Below are 16187 nucleotides of genomic sequence, written 5' to 3'. Positions count from 1 at the left end.
CACGGGTCAACACTCTAACTGATCAAATGTCTGGATGCAATGAATGGTTTTCTCAAAATCGACTAGGTTTCCAAATTGAAATTCGTCATTGAGACCCTAATTAGTCAAATGGGTTGAATGAAATTGACAATTTATTTAAAATCGACCAGATTACCCTAAAAAGAGAAACAGTCCAAATGAATTGAGTGAAATTTAATAACTCGCTCAAAATAAACCGGATCATCCTAAAAGAAGAAATTGGTCAAATGAGTTGAACGAAACTTGATTTATTCAAAATCGGCTCTATTACCCTAAAAATGGGTAAATTGACCAAATGAATGAAATTGAATTAGTGATTTATTCAAAAATCGGCCGAATGACCCTAAAAAGGGTAAATTGGTCAAATGACCCTAAAAAGGGTAAATTGGTCAAATGAATTGACGATTTATTCAAAATCGACCGGATGACCCTAAAAAGGGTAAATTGGTCAAATGACTCTAAAAAGGGTAAATTGGTCAAATGAATTGACGATTTATTCAAAATCAACCGAATGACCCTAAAAAGGGTAAATTGGTCAAACGACCCTAAAAAGGGTAAATTGGTCAAATGAATTGACGATTTATTCAAAATCAACCGAATGACCCTAAAAAGGGTAAATTGGTCAAATGACCCTAAAAAGGGTAAATTGGTCAAATGACGGTTTATTCAAAATTGATTATGAATTGACAAAATGGATCGATTGAATCGGCTGGCCATTGGTGGTTTCAGAGAATTAGTCTATGAGCCTTCTAAAATCACGATTTGGCCTCAATTTATTAATTGTTTCAATGATAAGGAATTATTTGTGGATTTCTTCCTTTACGCAAGGGATTTTTACCAATTTTGATAAAACGGCCAAAAGATGATTGTTAGATGCTCATATTCTAATGGTTCAAAAATTGCTTTGCCTTCTTCGAAAAGATCGGATCCTACCTTACCTCGTGCACTACCCCTTCGGATGGTACAAAATGTAAACGTGCAAGTCTCTTTTTGGATTAAGTATCCGAGACACAAGGTGGTTTTATTCCTAACACGGGATCCCCTAAGTGGCATTCCCTTTCTAGGGTTTAATGCATGATGCCATTTATTAAAGCAATGTAACTATGTGACAAGTATGGCCTAAAGGACATAAATAATGCATCGGGGGGAAAAGGTCTAAAATGAAACATATTTATTGAAAACTACGGATAATAACTGAAATTTAAACATGTGAGTTATTTAATAGGTAAGTCGCTAAAAGAGTGCCACAAAGGCCTCTTATTACTAAGGCACATGAATGCAAGCCAAGAAGACAGAAGAATGGTTAGTGCAATTGATAGTACACATAACATATTGGGAGCAATCAAGAATAAGAAATACAATAAAACAAGTAAAAGAGTGGAACCCCTTCCCTCGTGCCTAATGTGCTTAAAAGAGGGTGAGGCTGACTCTAACCTAGGAAAATTCTAACATGGATGCATGAGGCTGGGGTTCACTAATGCGACTAGACTCGATACGGTTTAAAAGGTCCCCAAGCCTTCAGACCTAAAGGCCAAGAGTCATCACTCCCAAGGCCTTCGATCGGTGGCTCGAGTGATCCCTTAGGTAGCGCTATGGGCGCAGTGCACACCATCCGCCTACCCAAGGCAATCAATCCTAATCCTACAAGGCGGTGTGGGATAGCGCCCACGAAAAAATAAAATCAAATGGGATAACAATAAGTAAACGTGCACGTATGAAGTGTTCCCTATTTTGAGGGAAGGGGTTGAGAACCACGCGAGGCTCTAAAGGTGACACACACCCCCCCCAAATGCAATGCAAGCGCGAGATAACAAGTAAACATTCATTCAAACATACATTCGTGAGTCGAGGGATTGATTTGATTATGTACATAAGACAAAAGGTCTTAAAAATGCAAAATGCAATCCTAATATCCACATGCCATGCATAGAAAGGGTAGAAAAAGGAAACGAATGGTTAAGTCAAAATGCTTGGACCCACTTAAGAACTCCCCAGTGGAGTCACCAACTGTCGCGCCCCATTTTTGATAAGAAAAATAAATGATTTGAGAAAATGTAGTTTTGTTTCAATTTTGATTGGAAAATGATTTTTGTGAGTTGAAAAGACATGGGTCTCAATGGGACTTGGAAAGCGACGATTTGACCCAAAAAATAGTTTTAAAAAGGGTTTTGAAATGAAAAGTTTGGAGTCGCCACTTGGTAATGATTTAAGGTGTACCAAGTCACCTAAAAATGAGTTTTAAAGTCAAGTAGTAATAAACCCTTTTTAAAACGACTCCTAGTCTACGTAAAACAAAGAAAAAGGTTCGGGAGTCACGTTTGACAAAGGGGAAGGCAAGGATAAACTCCAAGGCACCCCTTTGACCTAGCCAAGGCTAGTTGCGTGACTTAACCCTAACTTTCCTGACTTTCTACCCAGGGTATGTATTGCATGTTGGATTATGCCTATATGAATGCAAAAACGAAAAAATGCAATCCTAAATTCTACGATGTCTCTCGTGAGGTTTTTGGTCCCAGGCCACATGAATTGTGGCGGCCAATAAAGGGAAACCTCATAGAGGTCGATTGATGCAAATGGTGACTCAAGTTCAAGTGTGCAAGTGTATGAAAAGATTCATGTATGAAATGGTGTAAAAAACAAAGTGTTTGTGTGCGCATGTGTAAAGAAAGTTCACGTGTGAATTTGGATGAAAAATCAAAGTATTAGTGTGTGAGTGTGTAAAGAAAGTGCACGTGTGAATTTGGATGAAAAATCAAAGTATTAGTGTGTGCAAATGAATGAAGATAGGATTATAAATATATATGTGAAATTCGAATTCTACTTGTGGAGTAAGATGAGTAAAACATAGTGAAAAATATGGATTGAGAAATGTGGGAAAAAAAAAGTGATTAAAAGAGCATGAAAGTGAGAAAAAATGAAAGTATGTCCCTAAGGGAATGCAACAAATTGGGTACGGGGATGACGCCTAATTTTCGACTTTGATTTTCCCTCGGATTAGAAGGTAAAACTAGCGTGCTAAGGCTATCGAGTAGCCACACTCGCTCGTTTCCCTTATCAAGAGGGGATTTTCACGCAAATGAACCCTAACTAGCATGAGATGCAAGTCCTAAAGTGAAGGGGAAGGGGTTGGAGGAACATGCCAAATGATAAAACTAAAAAGAATGCATGACATGTGGTGATCATGCACTTAATGAAAAAGGGAAAAAAGAACCTATTGGGTCTAGCATTGGACTAGCCCTTTCTATGACATCCTACTATCATTAGATTAGTGAAAAAGATGAACCACAACTAGCGTTGGACTAGTGTGGTGACGTACATTCATCCATTCCATTCATCTATACTACAAAAAGCGAGTAGACATGCAAATCACCTAAATCATGTAGCACTTATCATGCTCGACTAGATGCAAGATCCTAATAAAGCATTTAACATATAACACATAGGCATGCAACCATTACATTTGCTAACTAAAACAAAAGAGGAAAGGGAAAATGGACCAAATTACTTGCTACGCCCTATCTATTACAAGCCAAGAGATGTACACATACCCCATTAATAAAAATCAAAAGTAAATGAAATAAATGAAAGGAAATAAGGAGAGGCTAGGAAAGCAAGTAGACATGCAAATTTCAATTAGCACATTAGTCCACATAGGAGAGAAACAAGAGGGGTAAAAGAGATTATACCTCCCCGTTGGTGATACTAAGGAAGTAAACAAACTCAACTTGGCTAGAGTCACCCAAGAAAAGACTAACTTAGGCTAAAATCACCAAAAACAAAAGATTAATGCACCAATTTAGTGATAAGATATAAACAAAACAATTGGAATCCACCAAATCATCAAATTTTCCCCCAATTGCAACTTAATGAAGTAAAAAGCTAATTAAAGACCAAGCAAAGGCATGATCATCCAACCTCCAAGCATAACATCTACTAAAGACCCAAATGCAAGCACTACTCAAATCATTCAAGTCCAAATAAATCGTTTAAGCACTTCAAAGATTCCAAAAATAAAGAAAAAGCCAAACAATGATTGAAGTTGCAATGATTTTAGGACTTAATTACAAGATACTAAAACATGCTTGGGCTTTTGTGGCACAAAGAGAAACTTAGAAGGATCAAATTGATTAAATGTTCCAACTACTTGGGCCTTAGTAGAACAAAAAGGGACTTGGGGGGGGGCAAAAGCCAATTTTGAAAGTTTTCCATGCAGAATTCATGCAAAGTTACGTAGCTTATATTCTGCAATTTTCCAGCAGCCATTCCTTCAGCAATCTTTCATTTGTACAAAGCATTTTAACCCCAAATGGATTTGTGCAAAACAAACCAATGGATTCAACAACTCAACTTGCATGTAACAACTTAGAAGAAGGTTATGCAAAATCTGGAAAAAAGCTTTCATGCAAGGCTCATGAAGAAACTGAGATTTCTGCAATTTTCCAGCCAATGTTGCTTCGGCAACCTTTAAGCTTTCAAATGCAATGCAGATTTCATGCAAGATTTAGGACCCAAAGCGCACAGCTTTGCTTGAAAATTTTTTAGCCAAAATCATGATTTGAAACCAAACAACAAGACATATAATTTTAAACCTCCAAACCAGCAAGAGACGTAAAACGAGCTGATGCAAAAATCTGGAGAAATTTCTATCTTTATGATGATTTTTAAAAAAATTCTACAAAGGGGGTATTTTGTGTAGTGGTTTCTGTTTTTGGGGTCTTCGCATTTCTCAAATGCGAGTTCCTTGAGCTCGCATTTGATAAATGCGAAGTCTCCTTAAATTTTCTACATCCGAGATTAAAAAAAAAATGGAAAAAAAAAAGCTAACCTCGCATTTCTTAAATGCGAGGTATATGACCTCGCATTTTTTGAATGCGAGTTATATGTACATCGCACTTAAGAAATGCGGGGTATATCTACCTCGCATTTCAGAAATGCGAGGTCATGTACCTCCAATTAAACAACAAAACTCCGTTGTCTAGTGGGCGCTGCAAGGTGCAATTTTTACACTTATGATCAAGTACTGACTATGTACCTATGTTGTTTGCTTTCCAATAACAGGATTCTAGATTTTGCCTAAAAATATTTCTTTTTGCTTCTGTTGTAATGCCATGTTCTCTTGCTTTATGATTTACAATTTGCAATGCAAATTTCTACAAATTTGACTACTTAAGGCTCTAAATTCATCACAACTGCTTAAAAAAAATCCCATAATATTGACATCAATAGTTGATAATAATTTCGGGGAATAAATGTTAACCAATGTAGCAAGCTTTTTGGTTAGCTTGCATTCGATAAATACAAATTCCTAGAAAATTGCATAAAAAATTGTAATAATTGTTAAATTACTTATAAATTAGTTTATTTGTTAAATTCATTCTTAATAGTTTACCATAAACTCTTTATTGTTAAAAAATATATGTAGCATATGTTGTAAAGTGTATTAATCTAGTACGTCAACATTTTTTGCAAAGTATATTAATGTAGTAATTGAATAATTTAAGTATCTATAAACTGATTGAGAAATCGTAGTTACTCAACTACTTATATTAAAAGTAACATATTATATACCACATAAAAAAGAAAAGTTAGCAATTATTATTTATAGTTAAATAAAAAATAAGAATGAACAAGAATAGTAATTAATTTTTTTGGTATTGGTACTACTAATAATTGATTAATCAATTTCTCTAATTTGCTATTATTGATACTACTTAGATTTGCTTATTTGTTTATTGTAATTTATTATGATTAATATGCATACATATATACATTTACTTATCTTTTTTGGAAAAAAATTGAACAGAGTCTCCCCTTAAAAGTGGCCTAAACTCCCTGCCAGCAAATCCAGACACAAAACATTTAATCTGAACAATAAGTCGTACATTGAAATAACGGCCCTGCCAGCAAATCCAGACACAAAACACCCAATCTGAACAATAAGTCATACATTGAAATAACAATATATTGACATGTCAACTGTGTTAGACTTGTAACATATGCCTAGCACATTAGGTACAAAAGATTAATCTAAAAACAAAGATTACAGCCTGTGACTAATTTCCGTGTTCATTTCGCTCCACTCGGCTTGTGTTTTGACCAGCACTCAACGCCTCCAATCTGTCTTCGATTGCAGACAATCACTCCTCGACCGCATGTACTCTCCCATCCAACCGATCAACCACTTCACGCATTGCACGCATCTCAGTGATCACAGCTCCAATCATGTCTTGAATCGTTTGCCCATTTGTAGCCTGAGAAGACCCTGCATCAGTTGTGGCCTGCCTGTTTTCGCCCTCTTCTTGTTGTTCTTCGTCACCCAATTCCGTTTCATCGCGATAGGCAATTCGGTCCATTGTGGCTTGGCTCACCATTGCTGATGCAGTGTTGTACGATTCGCCTGTCAAATTTACACCGAAGTGCTCAAAGATACGCGTTAGTGTCCTAGCATAGGGTAGTGCTTTCTTAGCCCCCTTAAACCCTGCAGTTCTTGACATGGCACCAAGTATGATTGTGGATATCGGAATCCCTGATATATTCCCTAAACCAGCCTCTAATTTGTCTAGGAAATACACATTCATTACCCGGACTTCATTCTTGCTGCTTGAAGCCGGCAGAATGTTGTGGTTCAACAAATATACCAATAAACTGTGCCGGAGCGCAAGACACCGTGTGGGAATAGGTGCCGATTCCATTCTTAAGTCCCCCGTGACAGGATCCGCTATGGTTTTAAAAGAATTAAAGCTACTGGCATATTTAGGGAGAGTGACCTCGAATTGCCATGTTGGATCCCCTCGGACTATGTACTTTCCATGTTCAAAGGTGGGACCCTCGTCATCACCTCTTATAATGTCGGCCAGAGTCTCTCTCGTTAGACTTATATGTACCCCTTTCACATAACTCTGTAGTTCTACAGAACTGACATTCCCTTTATTCGAGATGTTAGCATAGAATTCGCGCACCAAATTCGGGTAATACCGTCGAGGTAGATTCAACATACAGTCCCACCCCAGTGTTGCAAACTGTTCTCGAAAGTGAAATTTCCCATCAAAGACAGGATCAAGGTCCACTTCAACTAGAACTGTATTATTAGCACGAACGAGATACCAATGTTGATTTTCAACTGAAGTGAACCTACTAACATCGAAGTTGGGGCCTGCACTGGTGCTAGCACCGCTGTTTTGGTTCCGACTCCTCTTTCGTGTGCCTCTTTTTGTATTCCTAGGTGGCATTGTCAACTGACTCAAGTTTGCTACGTTGCTTCGTTGACCAAAACTGATTAAATCAAACAACACCTAATTAATCTCCTCAAAAGGTTTTCTATTGTGACCCACGGACAAAAGTCCTTCGATCTAATGGAAGTAAAAGGGCTTTCACAAACAGGAGGTCACCCACAATGATTTAGTAGCAAGATGCTAGTAATGGACTTATATTATTTAATAAGTGGACTAGCATCCCAGCGTCTGTCAAATACACTAATGGTGGATTGTCTGGCTCACATGATTTATGAAATTTAAACCAAAAGGACAGAAACCGGATATGTATAAACAACATGCTGTTATAGACAGAAGCAGAAAAAGCTTTGGCCAAATAAAGAAAATAACCTTGCTGTTCAGAAAATCAAATTGTGTTTCATCCAGCTATCTTTGTCGACTATGCACTTTGGTACATAAAGTTTTCTAATTATAGGATTAAATGTTGACCTATAATAGATAAATATTGAAAGACTGGCAAGTACGATAAATGGTAGTATTAGATTATTATTGAGAGAGTCATGGTTATTATATCTAAGATTAGGGCTGTTATATTAAGCATTTTCAAGACCATATATAAGATTTGTTCAACAACTGAGATGCAAATTTTGCTCAGCTTCTGTCAAATTCTCACTACACTTCACCAAGTAATCAAACGTGCCAAAAATTCGGCAAAAATTCCTAGCACTGATATTCATCCCAATTCGCCAAATGGAAGTACTTGAATAACAGTTAAACTGGCTACATCTTCAATATCAAATTATAATACAACTCCACAATGACGTGGTTATGAATTACAGTTATTAAGTGAGACAAGGGAGCATATGATAGGCTGTCCAATTTAAAGTCCGACGACTTTTTTTCCCTTTTTTTAATCCAGTTTTCAGATGATACCAAAATAAAAACACTTTTACTGAGGCCTAACAGTGGAAATTAACAGTGAAGTACCGGGAATTTAACTACTTATCTACCAACAGTGGATTGCCTGACCACCAATTAATTGACATTTTTCATTGTTAGCCAAATACATTAACACAAATGCCTCCCAATTAAGTTCCAGATTCAGCAACGGCGCAACTCAACAACAGGCCAACCAAATTATCTACTTTACTCCAAACAAAATGAAAACACCTACAACATCTGAAGGGAGACAGCTTATCTAATTTTATTTAGGCTAATCAGCTTATGTATTTTAGGACAAATCAAAAAAAAATATGGAAACGTGCTCATAGGGATGTAATAAGGATCATGGCTGAGACAAGTTCATTCTCATCATAAATTGATAAAAATTACAGCAGTTCCTTAACATTGACTATGAGGGCCGAGGGGACGGTAGGGCAACCAAAACCCAAAATTTGTGAAGAAAATGAAAAAAAAGGGAATTGGGAAAAACAAACCTGGTAAAACCGCAGATGGGTAGTAGCTGAGAAATGCAGCGGCGGCTATGGAGACGGAAGAAGGCCGAGGGGACGGAAGGCTTTGAAGCGGCGAAGGCTACAAACCCAGCAACCAAACGATCCTTGAGTCGAAGATGAAAGGAATAAAAGGGGAAAAGGGGATAACCAAAACCCAGCTGAGCTAAATTGATGAACTAGCTGAGAAATGAGAATCAAAGCAGATGAATTGAGCGGAAGCGGGGAAGAATTAAGCGGGGAAACGAAGAGTGTCGTGAAGGCTGCCTGACCCAAGAGTGAAGAAGTGAAAATTAGGTTTTCACAATTGCGGTCAAAATTGAAAATTTGGTAAAAAGTCAATGTTCCAAAGCCACGGTTCAGCTGCGAATTGTCAGGTCAACACCGGCTCAGCTTTTTAAAACCTAACCCGGCGCCGGTGTTTTTAAAATGTGTAAGTGGACTAGCATCCCAGGGAAACACCGGCGCATCTTAGGATGAGTAAGACCGGCGTCGGTTTTTTTGGTAAGGTAATGTTTTCGTTCCCGGGAAACACCGGCGCAAGCAGAGATGAGTATAACCGGCGCCGGTGTTATACAAATGTATTTATCCCTGCTCTCTCCAGTGAAACACCGGCGCTGTCTGATATGGAAACACCGGCGCCGATGTTTTACTGGGAATAAGAATGGCCTTTTGCTAACCAGGTTAACACCGACTCAACATAAACATAAACGCTCTAGCGGGGGTTTGGCTGGGAATCTTTTTTTTTTTTTTTTTTTTTTGGCAAAGCCCCAAATTGGGGTAGGGATGCCATCCCCTAATTTATTTATATCGAAAGAAAGAAAAAGAAAATACAGCGCATTAGAGGGGGGCCAGACCTGACCTCTGTTGAAGTAAAATAGAAAGACAGTTATGGATCAACCATATGAAAAACAAAATGATTAAAACATATAACAGAGCAATAGAACGAAATCATCCACACGAGGGTGCCCCACATTTGTGGGATTGTGAGTGAACATGGAACTTTGGTTTACCATCTTGACGTGTTTGCATTGTTTTACCTTGTTTTGAGAGCTGCTTCCTCGTTTTCCTTGACATCACTTGGGTAAATTGCTCGTGAACTAGTTCCTGGTCGTGATAATTGTCTTTATCACGATGTGAATCATCCTTTCCCTCTTCATGTTTGTTATCAGTGCATTTTGTACTTGAATGAAGAAAAGGTTTTAGCTGAACGAGAGGAATCTTACCATGTAATTTTTCCCATTGAAACTCTTCGAACACATCTTTAAACTGTGGCACATTTTCAGACCGGGACTTTTCCGTTTCTGCTCTTGTAATTGTACCCACAAGGGGTGTGTCTCCACCTAATACCTCATTATGTGAATCATGACTTTTGTTTACCTTCTCAAGTGCATCGTTTCCCACATTAGACATAATTTGCTTACGTTGCTGCGAAGAGAATGCAGCCTCTGTGAATGTTCCATTTGCCGGTGAAAGGCCATCCCCAGACTCCGAATCAGTGAATTCCCCCTCCTCAAGTTGGTTCGTATCTTGGGGCTTTAACGAACGCATCTCTTCGGTTTCCCTAAACACTTGATCAGCCAACTTATGAATGATTTCACCTGCGGTAGAAACAATGGTCTCCTCTACTAACGCAGCGACAGACAACCCAGGTTGCTGGGGTTGGGGCGAGGGGGGCGCTGCTGGAGAGTATCCACCATCCATCACCTGCTGCCCCCCAGGCGATGGGACAGTCCCTGCCGACGTATGCTCAACCCGCAGCTCGCCCTCTTCCTGCACGCTTTCCAGAGCTTCCTCTAAGGCAACGCTCCCAGATCGCTGCACCTCCAGAGTTAGAGTAGGGTCATCCAGCACCGTGCCCGCATCCACCGTTGTTGCTGCAGCATGCTCTTGCCGCATCCTATCTGCACCTGCCGCCCACACCTGCTGCTGTTCCGTCACCTGGCCGTCAAGCAAGCGACCGATCTCCAGTGTCACAGCAGCCCCGCTGTCCGCTGTTGGTCGGTCCTGTGCTGGAACCTGATCAGATGGGACTTCTCCGATAACCTTCGGCACATACGCCCGCACCAGCTTCGGAACTGCTTTCTGAGCGTCCTTCGCCCGATGCAAAGCTGGGTTCTTCGTAAAACAGCCCGCCTCTTCATGCCCAAAGTTACTGCATTAAGGGCAATACGCAGGGACGTTCTCCCATTCCACTGCCTGCCAGAAGCCAAATTGTTCATCTCCTATCCAAACCCGCTTCGCCGGCGGCGCCGCCACATTTACTTCCACCATTACCCGAGCCACCGACGGACGGCGCAGATCAATGGTTGCTGCATCTACCCGAAGAGGGCGGCCTAGAGTCGCAGCAAGGCGCAGAAGCTGGTTCTTCTGAAAGAAAGGGATTGGGAGTTCTGGGAAAGAAACCCACACCGGAGCTATCGCCAGTTCGTGATCTGCTTTAAACTCCAACGACCACTTCGAGAGTGACATGGGGGAGTTCTGGACGTACCATAGTCGGCGAGCAAACAGTCGTGTGTAGTCTTCTTCCAACGACGGCCGGATGAGGACGTGCTTGGAATCCAAAAGACCCACTGCGCATTCTCCCTTTAAGCCGATGGAGGTGATAAATTTTCGGATGATTTCCATTGGCGGTCTGCTGAAGGGAAACCGACCCACCAAAGCATTCTGGAAAGGCTGTGAAAGTGTGTCAATATCTTGACGGGAAAGGCGCAAGGCAGGTTCTCCCCTGAAAGAGGAAACCTCCCCCAACGCCATGGATTCTGTCGGGGTTGATGAGACCACTACTGCAAAGGACCGCGGCGCTCCGCCTGGCGGAGGCTGCCCCGACGGTCCCTTGGCCGCCATGCTGCTGCGACGAGCGCCGCAGTGGAGCCCTAGCGAAGGTTCCTAGGATTTCCTCATATATCGGACAAGAAAGGCATTCAAATTATCAAACTCTATAATATAATGCTCTTGAGCACGCACACCTTGGATGGCTGTGTTTGAAGTCAAATATTGCCTTTAGTTTGTGTCGCATTTGTTCTTCTCTTTATTCTTATCCTTATTCACTTTTCAAGGAGTTCGATGTGTCTTGCGTACTTTGAGACACCTGGGAATCTATTTATATTCTTAATATAAATGATTGAGTAACTCGCATTCCATGGGCATTCTTAATCTCGCATTCTCCTAATTAATACAGTTTTGTAATTGACCTAATTAATAAGTTTTTATAATTGAGGATTTTTATTGTTTAAATATTGATATAGTATTATGTGTTTGTAAAAAAATCATAAATATTTTTAAATATATATTTAATATAATTAAATAAAAATACAAAAATATGCTCTATTGACTTGGACTACATAATATAAATATTATTTAAATGTAATGATTGTATAAATTATAAATGAATATTATATTAATGTATAAATTATTATATGATAAATATATGTATATACATTTTATGTATATATGTATTAATTCATTTTCAATTCTGCCTTCGCTTATTGTAATTTATTATAATTAATATACATATATATGTACATTTACTTTTAAGTTTGAAAATTTTTTGACATAATCTCCCCTTAAAAGCTTCCCTTAGCTCCCTGCCAGCAAATCCAAAATAGACCACTCCATTTCATCTAAACAATACTTCCAACAACTTGTCCACATTGGTATCATAAAACTACTACAACATAGACCACACATATTCCTCCCCTACACTTAGAATAATATTGAATAACACAATCACACAAGTAGAGTTTTCAATATCAGTGATGTCCAAGTTTTCCATGAGTGCCACATCCTCGAGGTTTGTGTACTCTTTGTGTTCGACGTGGCTGGGCTGGCATCACTATATCGACTTGAGTAATTTGTGACTCAAGTCTGGCATCTAGTGCTTGGGTACCTTGGCCTGCATCTATACCTCCCACATGTTGTTCACCACTGCCGTGATGTAAGTCTGTATTGGTCGTGAACTCCGCCATAGACACTGGGGACCTAGAATGAGCAATAGGTCCCGTAGAGGTGCATGGATGCTCAGTAGCCTGTGAGCTAGTAGCAAATCCAGTTTGGACGGTGGGTTCTGGTGATCGGAATCTACGACGCCGTCCACCACCATGCTAGCCTCCGTGAACATTCCTATGAGCTCTTTCAACGCGACGCGGGTCTACTGGCTGTGGAATTTACTGTGGCACTCTTGGAGGGCGAAATGCAAGTCGGGAAGACTCACCTACAGTTTCCAATGTCATGGATGCAAAGTCCTTCATTGCATTAAAATAATTCGCGTGCTGTTCGTCACTCTGTATTACAGAGGTCTCTGCCATGTAATACACCTGAGTCATAGCATCCATATGATGTGCAAATATAGCGATGCATAAGGATCAATATAGTTAAATCTATAGCGACCTCATTGGGAATCTATTTCATAAATTGTAAGAAAAACTTACCAGATATTGAGCTCTGGCGCTATCACCTTGAAAGCCCTCCGGGAAAGCGAGCTGCCTAGTAGGATTTGAAACATACAGCACTGTCCGCTCGCGATACCACTGACGATACTCATCGGACGGATATCTGGGATCTTCAGCTACAACACCGTCTTCCACATGAGAATGGCGATCAGTCCACACATCAATGTATGCTCCATGTGTAGTTATCCAGTTCTGATTCCCCTTGCCACGACGATCCAAAGAATGTAGTGCTGCTTGATTTTTGGTCAATCTCATATCAGGCACAGACTGATGATATCCAAACTGTCTCATGACGCGATACGGAAGATGTGGCTCGACAACTCCCCAACATATTAGATATGTGACAGATCTCCAAATAGCGCGTCCAGCTGTACAATATGCAGGCAGAGAAGCAAGCACATCCTCCGAATATGGCTGCCATATGAACTGCAAGACAATAATTATTCCAACTTTCAAATTATTTACTATGGTATAATATAGCCAAATTAGATACAGGATAATACAGAGCATAATATATCTAAAAATAAGACCTGAAGATCACGTAGGCCTGTCAACTGATCTCGAAATATGGACACAACATGTCTCGCTACTCTGTGTAGATCTAATTGAACATTCCACCTGCATTGAATAAATCATGACTCTTGACAACTCCAAAATGTCTCGAGCATCTTCTCATTTTTAGGTGCATATATATATCTGATATACATACCGAGCTCCATATGGACCAGGATAGTGCTCTAACGGTTGCACTCGATCAGGACGCATTGTAGGTATCCGTTCCCACGCCCATAGCTGGAAAAAAAAGTTAGATTTGAATTCGACTTCCTTTGATGTTGGAGTAAATTAACAGGTACATAAAGCCAAGATACCAATTACGGTACTGTACCTGTAGCAAAACTAATGGTCCGGCGATAGAAGATCTTAAGGGAGATGTTGCGGCACATAATGAACGATACAGAGTCGCCAAAACCGCACTGCCCCAACTGTATTGTCCAACAGTTTCCAAGTCTCGTAATAATGGCATATACAATAGCGGGACTTTATTGCCGGATTTATCGGACAATAAATGGCCCCCTAACAGCAGAAGTAGGTATATGCGGGCCCGCTGTCGACATTGGACATCCGGGGCATCCGATGGCAGCTCTACATCTAATACTCTAGATAAACACCCCAATTTGAGCCGTTGTCCATCAAAATCGGACATCATTGGAGGGAAACCAAGCAACTCCTCACATAAATTTTTCCACTCCTCAATGGTATGAGACGTATCTATCCCTGTAACTGGAGGTCCATCTGTGGGTAGGCCCCGCAGGACCTCTATATCCTGTAAGGTAATCGTCGTCTCCCCAACGGGGAGATGGAATGTATGAGTCTCGGGGCGCCACCGCTCCACTAAACTAGTGATCAACGCATGATCAATCATCATATATCCACACTCTAATACCCCTCCAAAACCCGCCAAACGAATATAATGCAGAACAGTTTCGGTTATGAATCTTTCTTTCCAAAATGAAGCATTACAATCCGGTCTTCTTAATACATTTGTTAAAAACATATCTTTATACCATCTAAAATCTGATAAGGTTGGACATCTTAAATTTGTTAAAAATGTTTTATTAGAATTTAATTCTTCTTTTGGATTTCCTATAAAATATATGACTATTGTTACAATTAAAAATTCTGCAGCATCAGACTGTATTTGAATATTTCCTTGATCATCTTCGATTTCTTGTGTATGATCTAATATTGATAGTTTATCTTGTAATGTTAAAGCATTATCCCACCAATTTTTTAATTGTCCAGTAAATCCTGAAACTAATAATGTTGCAATATTTCTTTCTTGAATGTTTTTTATTTTGTAAGCTAGTCTAGCCATTCCCATTTCTTGCAAATTATTTAATACTTCATATTCAGCTTTTCCATCTATATTCCATTCATATATTGAATCTCCATCATATTTAGTAGTTCTGAATCTTGATCTTTCTTCATATTGAATATCTGGAGGACTTGGTCTTGGATAATAGTTTTTTGAACTTACCATTTTCCAATTTTTATTGTTATTATAGTTCCTTCTTTTTATTCGATTTATTTGATTATTTTCTTCTTCTTCTTCAAATTGATTTTCTATTGGTAAAAGTATATTTTCTTCTATATCTGAATTTATTGATTCTTCTGATAAATCTTCTAATTCTTCAGTAGAGTTTTCTTCTATTATTCTGTCTAATGTATTTATTTTTGGAGTAGAAGGTTTAGATTCTGTAGTTAAGTTTTGTAGGGCTTGAGATATTTTATTTAATAAATTATCTGTAGTATTTATTTTTTGATTATTAATATTTTGTACTAAGTCTTGCTCTTTTTCTCTTGTCAGGCTTCTAGGTTTAAAATGAGGTGCTGAAATATCATTTGGAAATTTTAAATCTGATTTCTTTATTGTATCAAGCTTAGTATTTAATACTTCCATATGTTGAGATATTGTATGAATAATTTGATTTGTATAATTATTTTGTTGATAAACCTTTTTGATATCATCTAAATTTACATTATTATTTGTACTTGATTCAGCTTCTCTACCCTTTTTAAAAGGTGAGGCTATTATATCTCCTTGTCCTGTTTTAATTTTTACCTCTTGTAATGGGGGATGTATTGAGGTTAATATTTGATCATCTTTTAATTTCCATTTTTTATATAAATTAGTTTGAACATTTATTTGTGGTGTATTATATACATTGTTTATTCCTAATTTTGATGTATAAAATGTTAACCATGTAAAGAAAGGAAAATCAAATTTTTGTTTATCTATTTCATTTTTCCATTCTATAATTAATTTTTCTTTATATTGTGATTCTAATTGGAAAAACCAAATTCTTTTTTCAGTATTTTCTTCATCATCAAAATCTTCTTGTAAATATTTATGATTTATTTTATATGGTCTATCTATTACATTTATTTCTCCTACTTTCATTTGTGAATGTGTTGGGGAATATTCTGTTTGATTTTGATTTATAACTTCTGGAACAGGAGTTTTATATTTAAATGTTGAAGTATTTTCTTCAGGA

The 16187-nt window shown here is 38.6% G+C and overlaps 1 protein-coding gene across 1 annotated transcript; it reads right to left on the bottom strand.

The window, feature by feature from the left end:
- Positions 1–12432: 12432 nt before the first annotated feature.
- On the bottom strand, positions 12433–14557 carry LOC113693514 (serine/threonine-protein phosphatase 7 long form homolog). Its single transcript, XM_027212042.2, has 6 exons — positions 14018–14557; positions 13841–13923; positions 13662–13749; positions 13111–13557; positions 12898–12996; positions 12433–12783 (listed from the first exon to the last, which is right to left on the bottom strand). The coding sequence occupies exons 1-6, from the start codon at positions 14555–14557 to the stop codon at positions 12433–12435; spliced, it is 1608 nt and encodes a 535-aa protein (XP_027067843.1).
- Positions 14558–16187: the final 1630 nt, after the last annotated feature.

Source organism: Coffea arabica, chromosome 6c (assembly GCF_036785885.1).
Source record: "Coffea arabica cultivar ET-39 chromosome 6c, Coffea Arabica ET-39 HiFi, whole genome shotgun sequence".
Taxonomy (NCBI): Eukaryota; Viridiplantae; Streptophyta; class Magnoliopsida; order Gentianales; family Rubiaceae; genus Coffea; species Coffea arabica.
Note: the sequence above shows the minus strand (reverse complement) of the source record. Positions and strands in the feature narration are given on the sequence as shown.